At 39.0% G+C, this 17,886-nt stretch overlaps 1 protein-coding gene across 2 annotated transcripts; it reads left to right on the plus strand.

The window, feature by feature from the left end:
- Positions 1–3,048: 3,048 nt before the first annotated feature.
- On the plus strand, positions 3,049–17,379 carry Serpinb13 (serpin family B member 13). 2 transcript variants are annotated; one of them, XM_057770808.1, is made up of 7 exons: positions 3,049–3,213; positions 3,707–3,772; positions 12,810–12,938; positions 13,305–13,422; positions 15,218–15,360; positions 15,530–15,685; positions 16,978–17,379. In XM_057770808.1, the coding sequence occupies exons 1-7, from the start codon at positions 3,049–3,051 to the stop codon at positions 17,377–17,379; spliced, it is 1,179 nt and encodes a 392-aa protein (XP_057626791.1). The 2 variants fall into 2 exon arrangements, with proteins under 2 accessions (XP_057626791.1, XP_057626792.1); XM_057770809.1 differs by having other exon boundaries at positions 3,707–3,763.
- Positions 17,380–17,886: the final 507 nt, after the last annotated feature.

The raw sequence follows: 17,886 nt of genomic DNA on the forward strand, positions 1-17,886 counted from the left end.
ATCTACACAATGGGGCAGTGAGTATAGGAGCCACAGAGAAAAGATTACAGAATTAAAGTGAATAGGTGGGGCTGGAGAGATGGCTCAATGGTTAAGAACATTGACTGCTCCTTGAGAGGACCTGGATTCAATTCCCCACGCCCACATGACAGTTCACAACTGCCTGTAATTCCAGTTTTAGAGGACCTGACACCCATGGCAAAACACCAATGCACATAAATAGAAAAAATAAATTAAAAACGAAACAACCCAAAAAAGTAGATAGACATATTAAAGTGTGAAATATTATTGTACATTCAAGAATTTTATGCCATCAAAACCCATAACATGACTGTATCATTGACATTAGGGTTAACTATAACTGATTAAAGCCCCTAATTTATTTCCATTTTATTGATGTCAGAGTTAACTATAATTAAATGCTAATTCTTTCTAATCCTTACTCAATTTGCATATTTCCAGTGACAATTAAAAAGGTGAAGCTAATTAAATACTGCTTTGAATTTGCTTTAAAATCAATAATATTTTTTTTTAAAGAAATAGAAAAGCCATTCGTGAATATTAAGATGGATACATGAGCTGTGTCTTAAGGTTACGTCTCTCAGAAGGCCCCTCTTCAGGCTTGCTGGAGCTACATTGCCTTCCCAGGAGCAGTTGCTTAGCAACGGTGACAAACTCACATCCTTGATTAAGACTGAAGCTGAGTCCCAGTCTTCAGTATTTCTCTTGTTCTTTTGAGGAACTGGTAAAACTAGTTGGGATGTTCCAGGGTAGGCAAAACTGGATTTTGGAGGTGCAGTTTCCTACCGAGTTTTCCCTACTTCGTAGATTGTTTCCCAAAACCCCATGGGGTTGTTGAATATTCATAAGCATCAGTATTTAGCACATGGTAGACTCAATAATTATTTATTGAATGCATTCTGATGGGAGTTAATGGACAAATTATTTGGTTACAGCTATGGTTGTGTGTCTGTGCATGTGCACATGTACATGCCTGCAGGTTTGAAGTTGCCTGCCCAGACTCTTCTCTTTTTTCCTGGCTCATGCCTAGCATAATTATGTTCTTTAATCTTATTTGCATTTGGCGCCACAGAATAATACAAACGCCAAATAGAGCTTCATATAGTGAATGGCTTGTCAGGACCCAATACAGTTGATCGGTAGTAAATAAAGCCTGATTTAATTGGTGTCTTATTAGGCTACAAAAAGAAGTGGTGCCCAGCCTTGTCTGTCCATCCATCATAATCACACTGGGTGATTCAAAGCCTTAATGCTGGCTCTTTCCACAGAGGCTTACTTTTCTAGGTCAGCGCTGGGGCACAGATGCTTGAGTTGCTCCGAAGAGTGTGATGTGTTTCTAACGTGCAAAACTGCTTCTCTACAGAGTCTTTCCCTCCCAGAACATCCCTGCTATCGTTTAAGGATAAGAAGCATCTCATGACTTGTTCTCCTGCCTCACAGGCTGTAATTCCCTTGACCTTGCCTTTGGTTGCAGCTCTATTCTCTAGCTCTGGTTTGAACATCTGCTTTCAATCTTGCTTTGTTCTCTGCTTGACTTGAATGTCTTTGTGATTGGTTTCCAAGCAGAATGTCCAAAGCATCTTGAAGAAGTTCACTTCCTATGTATCTGAAGCACACATTATTTGTGTTAAAGTTGAAAATGCAGTTGCTGAATAACTTTAAGCACATGACTTTATGACCACAAGGAAAATATAAGGAATTAAGCTGTCAGTTTTCCCATAAACTTGTGTGCTGTTTTTATTAGGGAAACCGTCGTTGAGAAAGCAGAGGCTGTCTCACTGGAAAGACAGACTGTAATGACTGGGGAGAGGCCCAGAGAGCTTTAAATTAGAGGCCTCGGCTGCTCACTTCACATAGCTCCTTGTCCAGACACTTCTGTCCCTTCAGGAGTCAGGTAAGCTCTCCCTCAGGTTCATCTTAAGAGCCTGTGCTTTGAGAATAAGGATGTTTGCTGGTTTGAAATAAATATATTTTATTGTGTATAGACTCTTCTTGCGGCGATTTTATTTATTTCAGGGCCCAAATGGCCAATGTAGTTTATCTTCTCCATCTTATTTGCTAGTGATTTAAATCCTCTTATTTCTGAGTAAGGATTCCCTACAGAGAACTGAGGCTGAGCCTCCAACAGTGAATGTAGGCTTGTGGATTTCACAGCAGGAGTGAGACATAGAGTATAAGGCTCTCAGGAGCTTTATTCATTGAATTTTGCTTTGGGTTTCTTTAAAAGACTTTATGAAATAAATGTTGAAGAAAACACAAAGCTTATTTGTACTCTACTTTACTTTTGGTGAATATTAACTGCTCTTTGAAAATTATTTTTTGTGTGTGAATTAATAACAGTAAGATTAGCTCATTGAGTAAATCAAAAACAATGCAAAAAAGAAAAGTATTGAATGTATTAAGAAAAGAAAACCACATCCACCAAACAATCCCCGATTTACTCTACTGCCCTTTAGGAGAAAATTCAACCCATAGTATACTTTTTGTGGGGGTAGGAATTAGGAGTTAGGGAACTTAGTATGTTCAACTCTGGACTGGACTTTGATCTATTCAGAAACGGGAAGTGTCAGATAAGAATACAACTGTTGTTGTATAAATGAATCCGGTTTGAACAACACTGCTTGAGTGTGAGGCCAGTGAGGCTGCCTGTGCTTTGAGAACTCTGTTTTACCACAAAGCTGGGTGCCTGGGTAAGGTGCAAATCAGCAAGTCAAGGGCGGGTCTGTTTAGAGAGCTTATCATAAGATGTGGAGGTGGGGAACAGACTCTGACTGTGGCTAAACAAGAGGAGAAAACCATTAAGGTATTACCCTATATCCTGGGGAAATGAGAACTGAAAACTACTGAATGAAGCTAGAGTTCAGCTGACTTATGTCTTCTATTATGGGAGCAGAGGTAGGGATTAGGTAGCAGTTCTGAATCTCAGTGTTCTGGATAGATGAAGGAAGGTGTGATCATAGCATAAAGCAGCCCAGTCCGGATGCTGTGTTGATTGTTATTGTTGTTCTAGAGAGCTTGGAAACCATCATGGACTCACTAGACACAGCAACTGCACAGTTTGGGTTTGATCTTTTCAAAGAGCTGGATAAAGCAAATGACGGCAACATCTTCTTTTCCCCCGTGGGCATCTCAACAGCCATTGGCATGATCTTCCTGGGGACCCGAGGAGCCACTGCCACCGAGTTACAGAAGGTGAGGAGCTTCTTTTGCTTTTGCCAAGTTCCAGGTGGAAACTTGGTTTTGGGGTTTAACCCTCTAGCATTGAAATGTGCTCATCTTGACTTGTTGGCCAGAAAATAGATGATGATATGGAACAGTTTTGGGTCTCTCAGAGAAGGCCTCTTCCCTCTCTAGATACCACAGTATCATTTTCTCTTTGATGCATGGAATTCCTTTGGGTGGGAGTTGTGGTGAGTGGCCTTGTCAAAAGCCACTATTCTTATATATAAAGAGAGAATATGAAAAATCCAAAACCACTATGATCAGCTTTTTAATTTCTATTTGGTCTACCTGACATATTGTAGATGACCAGGCTCCTCTGGAGATTAATGGGTAACCTAGACATTTCCCTGGCTCGTCAAAGAGGTGATACCTGGGTAACTTGAAAAGACTTTGCCAGCCTTCCCTTGGCTATGTGAAATTTTTCTCTATTCTGACAATAATGACAGTGTTTTCTCTCCATCAGGTACTTTACTCTGAAAAAGGCACAGAAAGCTCCAGAATAAAGTCTGCAGAAAATGAGGTGGGACATGTTTCTATATCCTTTAGTATGATTCCTTCTTAGGTGTAGGATCAGTGTAGGAAAGTACTAGAAAAAGCAAACCTCATTTACTATCAAGCAGTAGTCACTAGAGTCAAATACTATCTCTAGGCATGTTAGTCCATTTTCTGATGCTGTAACAAAGGACTAGGGTCTGAAAGCTTGACAAATAGGAGCTGGTTTGTTAAGCTCATGTTTTCGGAGCTTGAAAATCCCAGACCGAGTGTCTTTATCTGTTTGATTTCCATGGAGACTCTTCTGGAATATATTATACGTGAAGGATTAGGGGATGAACGTTGGTGACACACAGAAGGGGCTAAAACTTGTGGCTGTTCTTGCTTTGGGAGACTACCATTAACCTCTTCTGAGGGATGTTCCTTTGGTGACCTAGTCACCTTTCTTACCAGGTTCCTTAAGTGTTTCACCACCTCTTAACATTGCTTTACCAGGGTTAGACTTTTAGAACATAAACTCTTGGGAGAAAACCACTTCCAATCACAGCATTTGTACTGTACACAAACAGTAGATTCTCAATAATGATAAGAAATCAGAACTTTAACACACAACAACCACTATGAATGCTAACACACCAACAGGTTGTTATAACAGCTTTGGGGTTACAGAGAATTGTCTAATGTTCTGGCTTGAGTATGCCAGGACTTTGAGACTTTGGCAAGTAATTCACTTTCTTTAGTCTTTTGTGACATTTCTGATAGAATCATCTAGATCATGCATTTAACTCGCCTAGTACTGTTGGAAACTGAAAGCAATATTATTGCTAAACTGAATTAATATTTTGCTTCTCCTGATAATATTTCCTTAAATACTATCAGCACAGGAGCAGCGGTTATCTTCCAGATCTAGCTTTCTGGTATATCTTGCTTGGTCTTACCAAATACAGGGTGGGATGGGGCCCATTAGGTCACAGGTTAGCATCTGGAAGTAACCCAAGGTCTCAGAAGGGCACAATTGCTCTGTCAGAAATCACAGCACAGTACCTCTCATAAAGTTATACTGTCAACCTCCCAACATTGTGAGCTGGTCACTTCATAATCCCACAATGCTAGGCAGCCTGTGTGCTCCATTTCAGCTGTGGACTTGTGCTTCCTTCTCGGGATTTTTAACTGAGTTAGATCAGGTGGCTGCTCTCATGTGCAACTGAGACATGTAGTAGCTTCCAGAGAACTTCTCCACACAATAGTTCCTCAGACCAGACAGGCACCTCACCTGGGACAGATGCCGCTATCCTGGGTGGAGAGATTCACAACTGGGTGCAAGTTGCCTTTCAGTTCATATACCTGCCCTCTTCCACTATGAGCCAGTTCTGCCCCTTCCCTAGGAGTTTTTGGGAGCTGAGGAAATGAAGAGTAGAGGTACTGACTGTGACAAAGACATTGGTGTTAGGGCATATTCCAGAGGCAGCTGGCCCAATCTCCTTATTAGTAGATGAATAAACAGGAGTGAAGTCCAGTGCCAGGCTTGACATGACTAGTATGCCATGAATTCAGAATATTCGGAACCCTTCTCTTCCAAAGTGGTGTTAAAATCTCAAGACAGTGTAGGAAGGTAGAAGGAATAATGCAATGAATACCTGTATGAGGTACTCAACTGCATTTCTATGAGAAAGATGACCATTGCCAATCCTTGATTCCCTTCCCTGAACATAAACCTCTCTCTTGAGAGTGGAAGCTCCATTTTCTTGCATTAGGAATTTATTGTCCTAATGCACTTCTTATTTTGCTACGAATGGCAAATGGGTTAATTTTTACAGCTGTTTCTTTATGTGTTGTGTTAATGGGCCTTCTAGAATTTCTAGTGGTAAATCTTTTATTTGCATAATAATATACTTAGTCATGATACTTTAAAATTAAACACATTTGGTTTACTAATATTATGTTAATTTAAAAAAATGTTATAAATGATGTCAAAAATTTTTTCTTGAACATTTCTGTCCAGTTTTAGTATCAAAATAACACTAGGCTCTTAAAATGAGCTTATTATGTATTTTAAGTATATAATATTTTATCAGCTCCTCAAAAGTTTTTTGCTTGTATAAAGTTTGTTTAATTGCTTTCATCCTCCCTCTCCACATCTTTTTATATTGTCCCAGTTCTTAGTTTTGCCCCCACTTTCATGTTCTTTAAAAAATATAAATAAGCCACAGAGTTCAGTTCAGTTTGTGCTGTCCATATACTCATAAATATGGTGCCATCCACTGGGTCATCGTGACTCTAGAGAAGGCTGATGCTCCCTTCCCTAGAATCCATCAACTGACAATAGCTTCTGAGTTAGGGCTTAAGGCTCTTGAGCCCCTCCCATGCCTGTGCTGGAACCCTGACTGGCTTAATCTTGTGTGGTCCGTGGGCAGACAACCACAAATATTGTGAGTTCATGAGAACAGAGGTCTTGTCATTTCCTGAAGACATTTTTGTAATGGTCCTTCCCAACCTCTGGCTCTTACAATCTTCTGTGATGGGCCCTGGGAGGAGACAATGTGATATAGATGTCCCATTTATGACTGAGCACTTATTCTCTGTACTTTGACCAGTTTTTTTTTTTAATTTTTAAATTGTGGATGTGTTTGTATAATTTGGAAATTCACCTAATTCATTGGGTAGAATTTGGATTAAAACTATTTTTAACCTTTGCTATTTCCTTTTTTATGAGATTTAGGTTTTATTTACTTAGTGGATTTCTTATTAAAGAGTTGTTTTGATTCCATTCTCATTTCCTTTTGTATCTAGTCTATGGACAAAACATCTTGCCCTTAATATCAGTCTGGTATTTGAAATTGATGATCATCTAACATCTATCACATATAATGCTCTACTCCTTCTGTCTGCCTTCTCTTTATGTACCAAAACAAAGTTTAACCTCTTTTTAGGTCTCATATGCTTAAAAATCCCCTACCAGATTTTGAAGTGATTTTTGAACTGTAGGATTCAGTTTTTTTTTTTTTTGTATAATTACTATTACAAGACAATTTTATATTTTCATATGGTTTTATGTAGTTACTTATCATCTTTTCATTTCAACTTGAAGCCATTTAACACTTCTTATCAGACCCCCTACTTTTATTTAACTGGAAAAGCATTACTTTCTCCTTTGCTTTTGAAGGACAGTTTTGCTGGATATGGTATTCTTGGTGTACTCTACCGTATTCTTTTCTTTCAGTATATTTTAAATATATCAATCCTTTCAGAACATTTTTTTTTTCTGAGAAATTTGTCAATATAAGATGCTCCCTTGTATGTAACAAGTTGTGTACTCTGGTTCTCGCTAGATTCCTTTTTTTTTTCTTTTTACAGTTTGGTTATGGTGTGTGGCTTCAGAGGTCTTTGTAGCTTTGTCTTGGATGGAGATCTTTGAGCTTCTGAATGTCTATTCTTGTTGAGAGCCAGGCCAATCCAAGACTTTCTCAGAGGCCCCTATGGAAAGGAAGCTATTTCTGTTTCCTTCTTTACTTTCTCCTTCCCTCCTTGTCTCCATCTTTTTCTCTTCCCCCCTTTCCTCTCTCCCTTTCCTCTTTCTGTTTTTTTGTTGAGACAGGATATCACTATATATTCCTAGTTGGCCTGGAACTTGCTATATAGACATGCTGGCTTTGAACTCAGAGATCTGCCTACTTCTGCCTTCTGAGTGCTGAGGTTAAAGACATGTACCACTATGCCCAGCCTGGGATATACATTTCAATAAAATCATTGAGATGCACAAAATCTACTAAACAAACAAGTAAACAAAAACACTTTTCTGGGGATTGTCTGTGCGAAGCTTGGGCATATAACACAGTTGGAGATTTATGAGTTGCTACTTAGGCATTCTTCCTGTTGATTTCTAGTGCACTGCAGGCTCAGGGTATGGGTACCTTGTTTGTTTTATAGCTTAAATTTAGATGAGACTGAGACCAGTCCTTCCTGTGCTTCCCCAGAAGTCAGAATGGCCCACATGTTTCCCTCTCTCTTTCTCTCTTCTCCTTGGGTCAGAGTCAGGCTCAGCTCTGCAGTATTCATGCTGTGCTGCTGGAAGGTGCTGTGGTTGTGAGTTCTAAGGATTTCCCTGTTGTTTTCAGTGCACTCAGCTTTACACTCACGTAGGGATTACAGGGACCTTTGAATTGGTTTGAAAATTCCCAAGGTGACTTTGTTAGCATGAAATATCTTTGTCAGAGGCTTGGGCCATGTATTCTTACATATTGCTGGTGTTATTCCTTTGTGGTTTTCTTAGTAACGATTTACATACATATGGTGGATGTCGTCAGACTATATTCAACTCTGCTATGCTTTAATAACTGTAGAGAATTTTAAGTTTATATTTCTGGTAACCATTGGAAGATTCTCTTCTCATATTCTTTTTTTTTTTAAATATTTATTTATTTATTTATTATGTGTACAACATTCCTTCCATGTGTGCCCGCAAGCCAGAAAGGGGTGCCAGGTCTCATTATAGATGGCTGTGAGCCACCATGTGGTTGCTGGGAATTGAACTCAGGACCTCTGGAAGAGCAGTCAGTGCTCTTAACCTCTGAGCCATCTCTCCAGCCCTCTCTTCTCATATTCTAATATTACTATTGGCAAGATGGCTTGGTTGACATCCTTGGCAGTGATCTACCAAATTATTTTCCATTTAAAAAAATTTACCAGTATTTGTCTAATCATGGACTTCTTTTATTTATTATAACTTTGACTCACTGCAATTTCTGAATAAAAAGCTCATGCATTTCATGGTGTTCTTTCAGGAGTCACTTCAGTCTCTTCTACTGTGTGGGTCCCAGTGATTGAGCTCAGGGTGTTAGGCTTGCTGGGGGCAACCACCTTTAGCTGAATCATCTTGTAGTACTTTCATGAGTTTTGACATAAAACAAGACATAAAAATGATTCTGCACCATAATTTCTAATATTCTGTTGATATGCTCAACAAAGATTTTTGTTTTCTTTTTCTAATTGAACTGTTTTTCTCCTCAAAATTTAGCATTCACAGCTAATTAAGATTTTCATATTAAAAGAACTCATACTTTTCATTATTTGTGAAAATTCACAATCACTTAATTTTTGAAGAACATAGCTTCCCCATTTTCTTCTTCATTGCCTTTTAAAAAATGCTGGAACTATTCTGTTACTCGATTTCTTAATGTCAGGCATATACTCATCATTGTTTCTCTTCTGTGGAACCATCTTCGGGTCACTATTCAGCACTAATGGACAGCACTGACAAGCTGTCTAGCCATGCGGTGCACTTTAAATGAGAATCAAATATTGATTTATAGGAGTTGTAGTTAATCCAAGCTGAAGCTATACAGCATCACTTCTTTCTTGAGCATGTTTTCTTTTTCCTCCCTTTTATTGAAAATAGATTTTTTTTCTCATACAATATAGTTTAATTACTACTTCTCCTCCTCTACTCCTTCCAGTGCCTCTATATCTACCCTTCCGTCTGGGTCCATATCTTTCTGATTCCTACTAGAAAAGAATAGGCTAAAAGATAATAACAAAACATAACAAAATAAAATATAGTAAAATAAAACAGAATCATCAATCTAAGTCAAAGCAAACAGAAAGAAAAGAGTCCTAAGGAAAAGCACAGGAATCAGAGACCCAATTGTTTAATCACCCAAGAGTTCCATAACAATACTAAACTGAAAGCCGTAATATATACAGAAGACCTGGTGCAGACTATGTTGGCCCTATGCTTGCTGTTTCAGTCTCTGTGAGTTCAGATGGGCCTTGCTCAATTGATTCAGAGGGCCTTGTTCTACTGTTATCCTCTATCCTTTCTGTCTCTTACCGTCTTTCCATCTCTTCTTCCCAGAGTTCTTTGAGCTCCGAGGAGAAGGATTTTTTGGAGACATCCCATTTAAGTGCTGACTGCTCCAAAGATTCTCTCTCTCTCCACATTGTTTAGCCAAGGGTCTCTGTATCTGTTGACATATGCTACAGGAGGAAGCTTGCTTCTCCAATAATGAATAAGGCACTGATATATGCGTATAGTAGAATGCTATTAGGAACCATTTTATTGTTTCTCTTTTAGACTAGTAGTATTTGGTTTTATCCCAGGTCTCTAGGTTTCTGTTTCTTGAATGTCCCAAGTGTCAGCTATGGCTTCTATTTTGTGGAGTGGGCCTTAAGTCAAACCAGACATTGGTTGGCTACTTCTACAAGGTCTGTGCCACCATTACCCTAGCATATCTTACAGGTAGGATAGATTGTAGGTCAAAGGTTTTGTTGCTGGGTTTGTGTTTATACTTCTCTTTTGGTAGCATCCACAGTACCTTCCCACACTAAGGACACTAGAATGCCAGGGTGAAGTTTCCATGTAGGCACCAGCTCCATTTTTCCATGTTCAATGATTTGTATGGGTGTTGTCCCTGGCAACTGGACCCAATGTCAGTGTGCAGAGTGTGCTCCATTATGTTGGCAACAGTCTACATTCTTTTGGGATTTCCACAGGACACCCTTAGCCAAGGACTAAACTGAATGCAACCAACTACTGATACTGGAAGCCTTGTTTGGTGACAAGAGATGACCAGTTGGGACTCTGTCTCTTCTATTATTAGCAGACCGCATTAGGGTATCCTTCACATATTTTAGGAAGTTTCCATATCATCCCTCAAATGCCCCTCAATTCCATCTGCCTCTCCCTGCATTCCCTCCCTCAACCCTATATTCTCCCCTTCCACCTGATCCTTCTATTCCTGTCCACACCCACATCTAGTACACTTGTAAAATCTGTTTGATTTTTCCATCCCAGGGAGTTCCATGTGCTCCCCTAGCTCCTTCTTCTATACTTAACCTTTCTCAGTCTATGTACTATAGGATTATAGGTTGCTTATCATTTATTTAATGGCTAATAGTCATATATAAATGATTACTTGCAATATTTATCTTTCTGGATCTAGGTTACTTCACTTGGGGTGAGCTTTCTAGTTCCATCCATTTGTGTGCAAATTTCATGATGTCACTTTTTTAAACAGCTGAGGAATACCTTATTGTGTAAACGTACCACATTTTCTTTATTCATGTTTCAGTTGAGGGACATCTAGGTTGTTTACACTTTCATGATATTATGAATAAAGCTGTTATGAACATAGTTGAACAAGTGTCCTTGTGGTATGATCGAACCATATTCCCAGGAGTGGTATAGCTGGATGTTGAGGTTGATCAATTTCCAATTTTCTGAGGAACCACAATATTGATTTTCAAAGCGGCTGTACCAGTTTGTACTCCCACCAGCAATGGAGGAGTGTTTCCATTCTCTGTTTAGACCTGTGCTCCATTTTTAATTGAATATTGGGCTTGTTGATATCTAGTATTTTATGTTCTTTATATATCTTATATATTAGCTCTTTATTAGATATAGAGTTGGTAAAAATCTTTTCTCGTTTTGTAGGCTGCCATTTTGTTCTATTGATGGTATCCTTTGTTTTACAGAAGCTTTTCATTTTCATGAGTTCCCATTTATTGTTTATCTTAGTGCCTGCACTACTGGTGTTCTGTTCAGGATGTTGTCTTCTGTGCCAGTGCAGGGTGATGCATATGGATCTATTTGCATTCTTCTACATGCAGTTAGTTATCCAGTTTTTGCAGCACCATTTGTTGAAGATGCTGTCTTAAATTTTAAACTTTTATTCAAGGATAGACATTCTCCAGAAACATTTTTCTGTAATAGAGAACTGATGTTTGTGTCTGTCTTGCGGCTGCTTGCTATTTTCCCATGAGTTTGACTTGAGACTTGTTTGTTCACAATGTATAATTTTGGAACACAATCTTTCACTTGTGTCATTAACGACCTTGGGACACAGTAAAACCTATGATGTAGTCAGTTTTGTGATAAAGATACCTTTTTACTTCCAGAATAGGATCTTTGGGTTTTACCAACTCCAGGTCATTATCAAGATAGTACAAACTAAAACCCCAAACCTGTTTGAAAACAGGGTTTTCTTCTTTTCTTTTATTTGCATGTCAGTTTAGTCATAAATGACTCACTAGGAAATTAATGCTCATTAAATTCTTAATTCCCAAAGGGTGTGATGCACCTGACCTGTTCACTGCTTGCCCTAATCAACCCAAGCAGCAATAAACTGATTGCTAGTCACCCAGCCTTTCATAACAGTAAGGAGGCAGCAAAGGTCAGCCCCATAGATACTGCCAGAATGGTGGGGATATGCATTTTGAAGTCAAATATCTGCAAAAAGTTACCAGTTATTTGCAAAATTTAACTATCTATTACTTTTTTTGATATAGTTGTAGGCAGTTGGGATGTGAGCAATGAAAATAAGAGACACAATAAAGAATTAAATAAATCTTTATGCATTATTTTTGTACAAGAAAATGACTTTTTAGTTCTCATGTGGAATCAGGTATCAATCACCCACTTTAGAGCTGAACTGCATCTCTCTGCATCCTCTTTGAATTACAGCAACCAGAGCCCACATGACAAGTCATGAGACAATGTTCTGCTCTGGTCGAAGAAGCTGTTCTGGCTCACCCGGCTTTGCCATGCACTGCCTATAGCACACAGTCAGAAAGCTGGTACACCTTACAGAAGATAGCCAGAAGGTTTTGATAATTATTTTTAAAAAACAGTGACAAATTTCATTTTAGTTAGGCCTTGCAGCTCTCATAAATGATCATTTTCTTCATGAAAAATTACTTTTAATATCCCAGTGTCAGTGAAGAGGAATTATCTAGGGGACCCTTCACACTTCTCAAGTATTTAGAGTCTGTGAGCAGATAAAAACAAATGTATGAAACACTTAGTGAGCTGTTACGTTTGAGACCCAAAGTGATAGCTGGATCAGAAAACAAAGATTTGTGGTAATGGGGGCTGCTAGAGGCTTCTCCATGAAGTTCAGGTTAGGTTTGACTTGCATCTATGTTTGTAGAGAGCCAGATGATGTCCAGAGACCAATGGACATTTAATTTTTCTCTCAAATTTGCTCATAGAGGAAGGACTATAGCCACATCCTTTTGGAAGAGAATCTAGGCTTGCTTTTGCCAAGATAACCCACTGAGTTTTTGTCTTGATTTTGAAGATTGAGAAGACAGAAGAAATACATGACCAATTCCAAAAGCTTTTGACTGAAATAAGCAAATTCCCTAATGATTATGAACTCAACATAAGCAACAGGCTGTTTGGAGAGAAAACATACCTCTTCCTTCAAGTAAGTTCTGTTGTGCATGCCACATCTATGTGTGGTAGCAACAAATGACCAATATCCCATTTAGGACTGAGTTCTTGGGCCATGCGCCAAGTTGGCTGTTACCATGGTCCTGTTTTACTAGTCTTTCTGGACTGCTCTCCAGACATGCAGTTCCTTTTTGAGTCCAGAGAGCCTATACCTGACTTTTGCCTTAATCACATTGCCCCTGAATGACAGTATGTGGAAGCAATAAGAACCATCTTCCTAGGACCTAAACATTCACATTTTGACATTAGTTTTCCTAATGAACAGACACATTTATTAAGAGGTATTTGTACCTGACAAATTCTTCAATCTCTTTCTATTTCTTCCCCATCTCTCCTAAAGAAATACATAGATTATGTTGAAAAATATTACCATGCATCTCTGGAGCCAGTTGATTTTGTAAATGCTGCAGATGAAAGTCGAAAGAAGATTAATTCCTGGGTTGAAAGCCAAACAAATGGTAGAGTATGGATGGATTTTTCACCAAAAATCACACTTCTTGATTACCAGCTATGACAAAAGTCTTGGGCTTGAGGCTTCATAGATACCCGATGAATGAACTTTGGGAGGAGCTAGAGATGGGTTCAGGCAAGGATAAGCATAAAGGTTGGATAGGGTACTGCAAGGGATGGGATGGTCTTAGCATATATGGAGAGAAGCAACAGTGGAAAATTGTTTGCACAAGCTGTGAGTCACACTTACCAGTTCCAGGGCTGGCATCATGTTTATCGTTACTTTATTCTTTATATAATAGACTTCCTCTCTGAGTCTGGAGCCCCAAGTGTGAATGGCATAGAGCTCCCACTCTCTTTGTTAAGTGAGGCATACACAACTTTTTCACCAAGACTTGTCTGTACCTACAGCTAGGATTACTCAGGCCTCTTGCCCACTTGAGCATCTGGTAGGCATGATTAAATCTTCAGACACCTCCACTGTAAAGATTTGACGACTATCTTTCCCATCCTCCTTTCATCATTCTCTAAATATATTAGAAATAGTAGAGAAACATTGAGAAGTAGATAGTGTCTACCATTTTCTAGTACCACTATTTGTGAGATTTGTCATGATGTTGAATATTTTATTCTTTGTATTTTATTTAAAGAAAGAAATTAAACAACCAGAAAACAAGGGTATATTGAAAGGTTGGCTGAACAGAATTTTTCAGTATTTAGTGTAATGTGAACTGAATAAAATGCAAGTTTCTGGTACTGAGGAGATGCCCAAACAACATGAATACTACAGTTTGGATTCCCAGAGTCTTTGTATGTAGTCAGAGACTGCTTGTTTGTTTCTTGGCCTCCTAGACCTGAATATTCCCATAGAAACTATTTTAATTTGACTGGTGTCTCAGGTGTATTCCTAGATAACTCTTACATCTTAAATTAACCCATTTCTATTATTTTATATTTTATTCCTACGCTCATGGTTTGCTAACTCTTGCTTCTTGGGCAGCTACATGGAGTATGCCTTCTTCGGCAGCTACATGGCATCTCCTTGACTCCACATACTCTTTCTCTATATCTCTTCCAGCCTGGCTATATTCTGTCCTGCCATAGACCTAAGCATATTTGTTTATTAACCAATAAGGGCAGCAATATACAGAAGGACATCCCACATCACATATAAAAGCTGAGCATAGTGGGATATGTCTGCAATTAGCATTGGAAGTTACAGGGTGGAGAGAGGTTGGCCAGCTAACCACTTGAATTGGTGAGTTCCTTGTTCAGGGATCACCTTTATCAAGGTGGAGTGTGATAGAAGAAAACAATTTAATGTTGAACTTGGGGTGCACAGGTCAGTACTCCCTCTCATACATGCACTTTAAATCTGTTTCTTTTAAATAACTTCTGAACCACAGGTGAGGATTCTGTTGAATAGATAAGAATAATAGCTAAAACAGAATGCTTAAAATATGCCAGGTAGTGATTATAGGTCCATATTAAACCATGTATTCATTTCAACAATGCCATTAGGCATGTTCTATTTCTGTTTGATAACCACGGAAACTTGTCACTCATAGTGTAAACAAGTTGCCTAAGATTTCTTAGCTGATAATAAGTACAACTGCGTGGAAACAGAGACAATCTGAGAATTTCCCTGCTGACTCTGTCAGCAAATCCTTGGTGCACAAGGCCCCCGGGTGTTGACGTGGCTGCAGTGTCAATGGTTCTCCAAGTCCACCCGCATCCATATCTGTTACACTATAGTCTGTGATTTGCAGGACAGACCACTCTTTTCTGTTTCTCTGTTTTCAGAAAAAGTCAAGGACCTGTTTCCAGAAGGCTCCTTCAGCAGTTCCACCAAGCTGGTGCTCATTAATACAGTTTATTTTAAAGGCCTGTGGGACAGGGAGTTTAAGAAAGAATATACCAAGGAGGAGGAATTCTGGCTGAATAAGGTATGGTACTTTATATATGTGTCTGCTTACTTCTGGCATGTACAGTCTCTAGAGTCATTTGGCCAAATGCCTATTCAGTAGCTCAGACTTTGTGGTTATATTATTTTCAAGAGCTACTTGGGTGCCATATGATTTTCTTAATGTTTTTATCTCTGATTATTTGTTGCAGGAAACAAGTAAACCTGTTCGGATGATGACTCAGTGCAGCTCCTTCAGTTTCACCCTCTTAGAGGACCTTCAGGCCAAAATTGTGGGGATTCCATATAAAAACAGTGATCTCAGCATGTTCGTGCTCCTGCCCAATGACATAGACGGTCTGGAGAAGGTAAACCTTGATACCTCGTACCTATATCATTTTTTAAGACTCTGTATTGCATCTCTTGTACCCGGGGAGCCTGGGAACATGGCTTCTGAATAAAATTTGATGCCTGGCTGTGCCACTTTGGAAGTATTTCTCACTTTGTGCAGTGACTTCCTACTGATCTCTATTGAGAAAGAGACTTGTTGAGAATAACTAGAATGCACTTGTGTTGAGATGAGCTAAATGAATATTTTAAGTTGTATGGGGGTGTTTCTAAAGAGTCTCAACCATTCTGAGCAGTCATTAGTCTCTATGAAGTCTTTGCGTGGAATAAAACATATATGCATGAATACAGAGCTTTTGCATGGAATTCAGTAAAGCCCTTGGATTTTGCATTTCTTCTTTTGATCCTTTTTTTTTGATGTAGGTCTATCCACTTTCTTTTCAAAACAATGACAAGGCTAGTGTTTTGGATCCTGGACACCAGGAACGCATAGCTTCAAATACTTATTCTTTAAGATGTTTCCCAACCATAAATCCTCCAAACTGTCTGTTTCTCAACATTCACATCTACAGCACTGACCTCCCTGGGACTTGATGTGTGGCATTTTGTTGTGTATGGAAATGCAGCCTAGATGTGTGGAGGACACAGAAACACTCGGTAAAATTATAAATTGAAAATATTTTGGAATAACGTGAAACATGTATTGAAGCTTTACACACACACACACACACACACTAATACAAAAGCCCCTTTCTGGGCAATGCTGAAAGGAAGTGATTCAGAAGAAAATTGGCTTTGTTCGCCAAATCAGTAGTTCCAACACTGAATACAGTAGGATGCCCAGTTTGAAATTTATAGTAAATGTTAATTTTCTATCTTCAGAATTTATGAGCATATATTATAATGCTTTAAACATATTAGTCTGTAAGGGAAATGGATAATGTTGACTGTTGTTGAAACATAACAACTTGACAGAAGTGTTATCTAACTTTATCAGTTTATGAGAGATGTGGTGTGAAGTTAAATACATATAAAATTGACATCCACTGTGAGTAATTACATTCATGCTCATATAGAAACCAGAAGGGAGCAGAAACTGAAATGCAAAATTCAAAATACCTTGCTTTTAGTTTGAAAAAAATCAGTTCATGCTATATATAGATAATATAATACAGGCAAATATAATAGAGATCTTTTTCGTAGACAACAGACAAATAAAAATTCTGTTTATTAGTAAAAGTAGTGCTTTCTGTCTTTCTGGGGTCAGTGTGAGGCTTTTAAAATGTTCTTGGATTTACCTTTCCTACCATAGATAATCGATAAACTGTCTCCTGAGAAGTTGGTAGAATTGACTAGCCCTGGACACCTGGAGCAAAGGAAGGTGGACCTGCACCTGCCCCGCATGCAGGTGGAGGAGAGGTATGAACTGGAGCCCGTGCTGAAAGGTATGGGCATGCTCAGTGCCTTCAGCGAGCATGCGGACTACTCAGGAATGTCTGCACGCTCAGGGCTGCACGCCCAGAACTTTCTGCATAGATCCTTCCTGGTGGTGACCGAGGACGGTGTCGAGGCCACTGCGGGCACCGGCATGGGCTTCATGGTCTCGTCAACTGCAGACTGCGAACTTGTGCACTGTAACCACCCGTTCTTGTTCTTCATCAGGCACAGAGAGTCGGACAGCATCCTCTTTTTCGGCAGGTTTTCTTCTCCTTGAGATGATGAAGCTAGGACATGGCTTCATCAAGCGGCACTCGGGGTTGACAGACCATGGAATTCATTCATGTGCTCCAACCTCAGGCACAGTAGCAGCGACAGCATATTTTCATATTTTGTTTAAAAGTGATCCCATCGTGTGTGCCACGCAGAAAGTCCAGTTTAGTTCTCCCCTGATTTCCTTCGAAGGTCCATCAGTACCAGGAACATTTTTTTTTTTTTGATAAAAAGGGTGGACTCTATGGAAAAATTCAGGGTTCATCTAGTTCTAGTATTCTGGCATATTATAATACATAAGTAAAATAAAGTAATAACTTACTCAATTAACGTGGCATTCTTTTTTCCTTTCCTGATAGATACTGGGGACTTGTACTCAGAAAACAGAATTTAGAAACATGTGAATGGAATATACCTCACATGCCGGAACAAATTAAACAACAGTATGCCAGACAGAGAGATTTCCTTATTTTCATTCTCCATGCTAACATTATATCCCCCACATTCGTTT

The sequence above is a fragment of the Chionomys nivalis genome, chromosome 5 (genome assembly GCF_950005125.1).
Source record: "Chionomys nivalis chromosome 5, mChiNiv1.1, whole genome shotgun sequence".
Taxonomy (NCBI): Eukaryota; Metazoa; Chordata; class Mammalia; order Rodentia; family Cricetidae; genus Chionomys; species Chionomys nivalis.

Coding starts and splice junctions, on each gene's coding strand:
- Serpinb13 (XM_057770808.1), top strand. CDS start 3,049: ATGGACTCACTAGACACAGCAACTGCACAGTTTGGGTTTGATCTTTTC. Junction 3,214..3,706: donor CTGCCACCGAGTTACAGAAG/GTGAGGAGCTTC, acceptor TCTCTCCATCAG/GTACTTTACTCTGAAAAAGG. Junction 15,361..15,529: donor AGGAATTCTGGCTGAATAAG/GTATGGTACTTT, acceptor TATTTGTTGCAG/GAAACAAGTAAACCTGTTCG.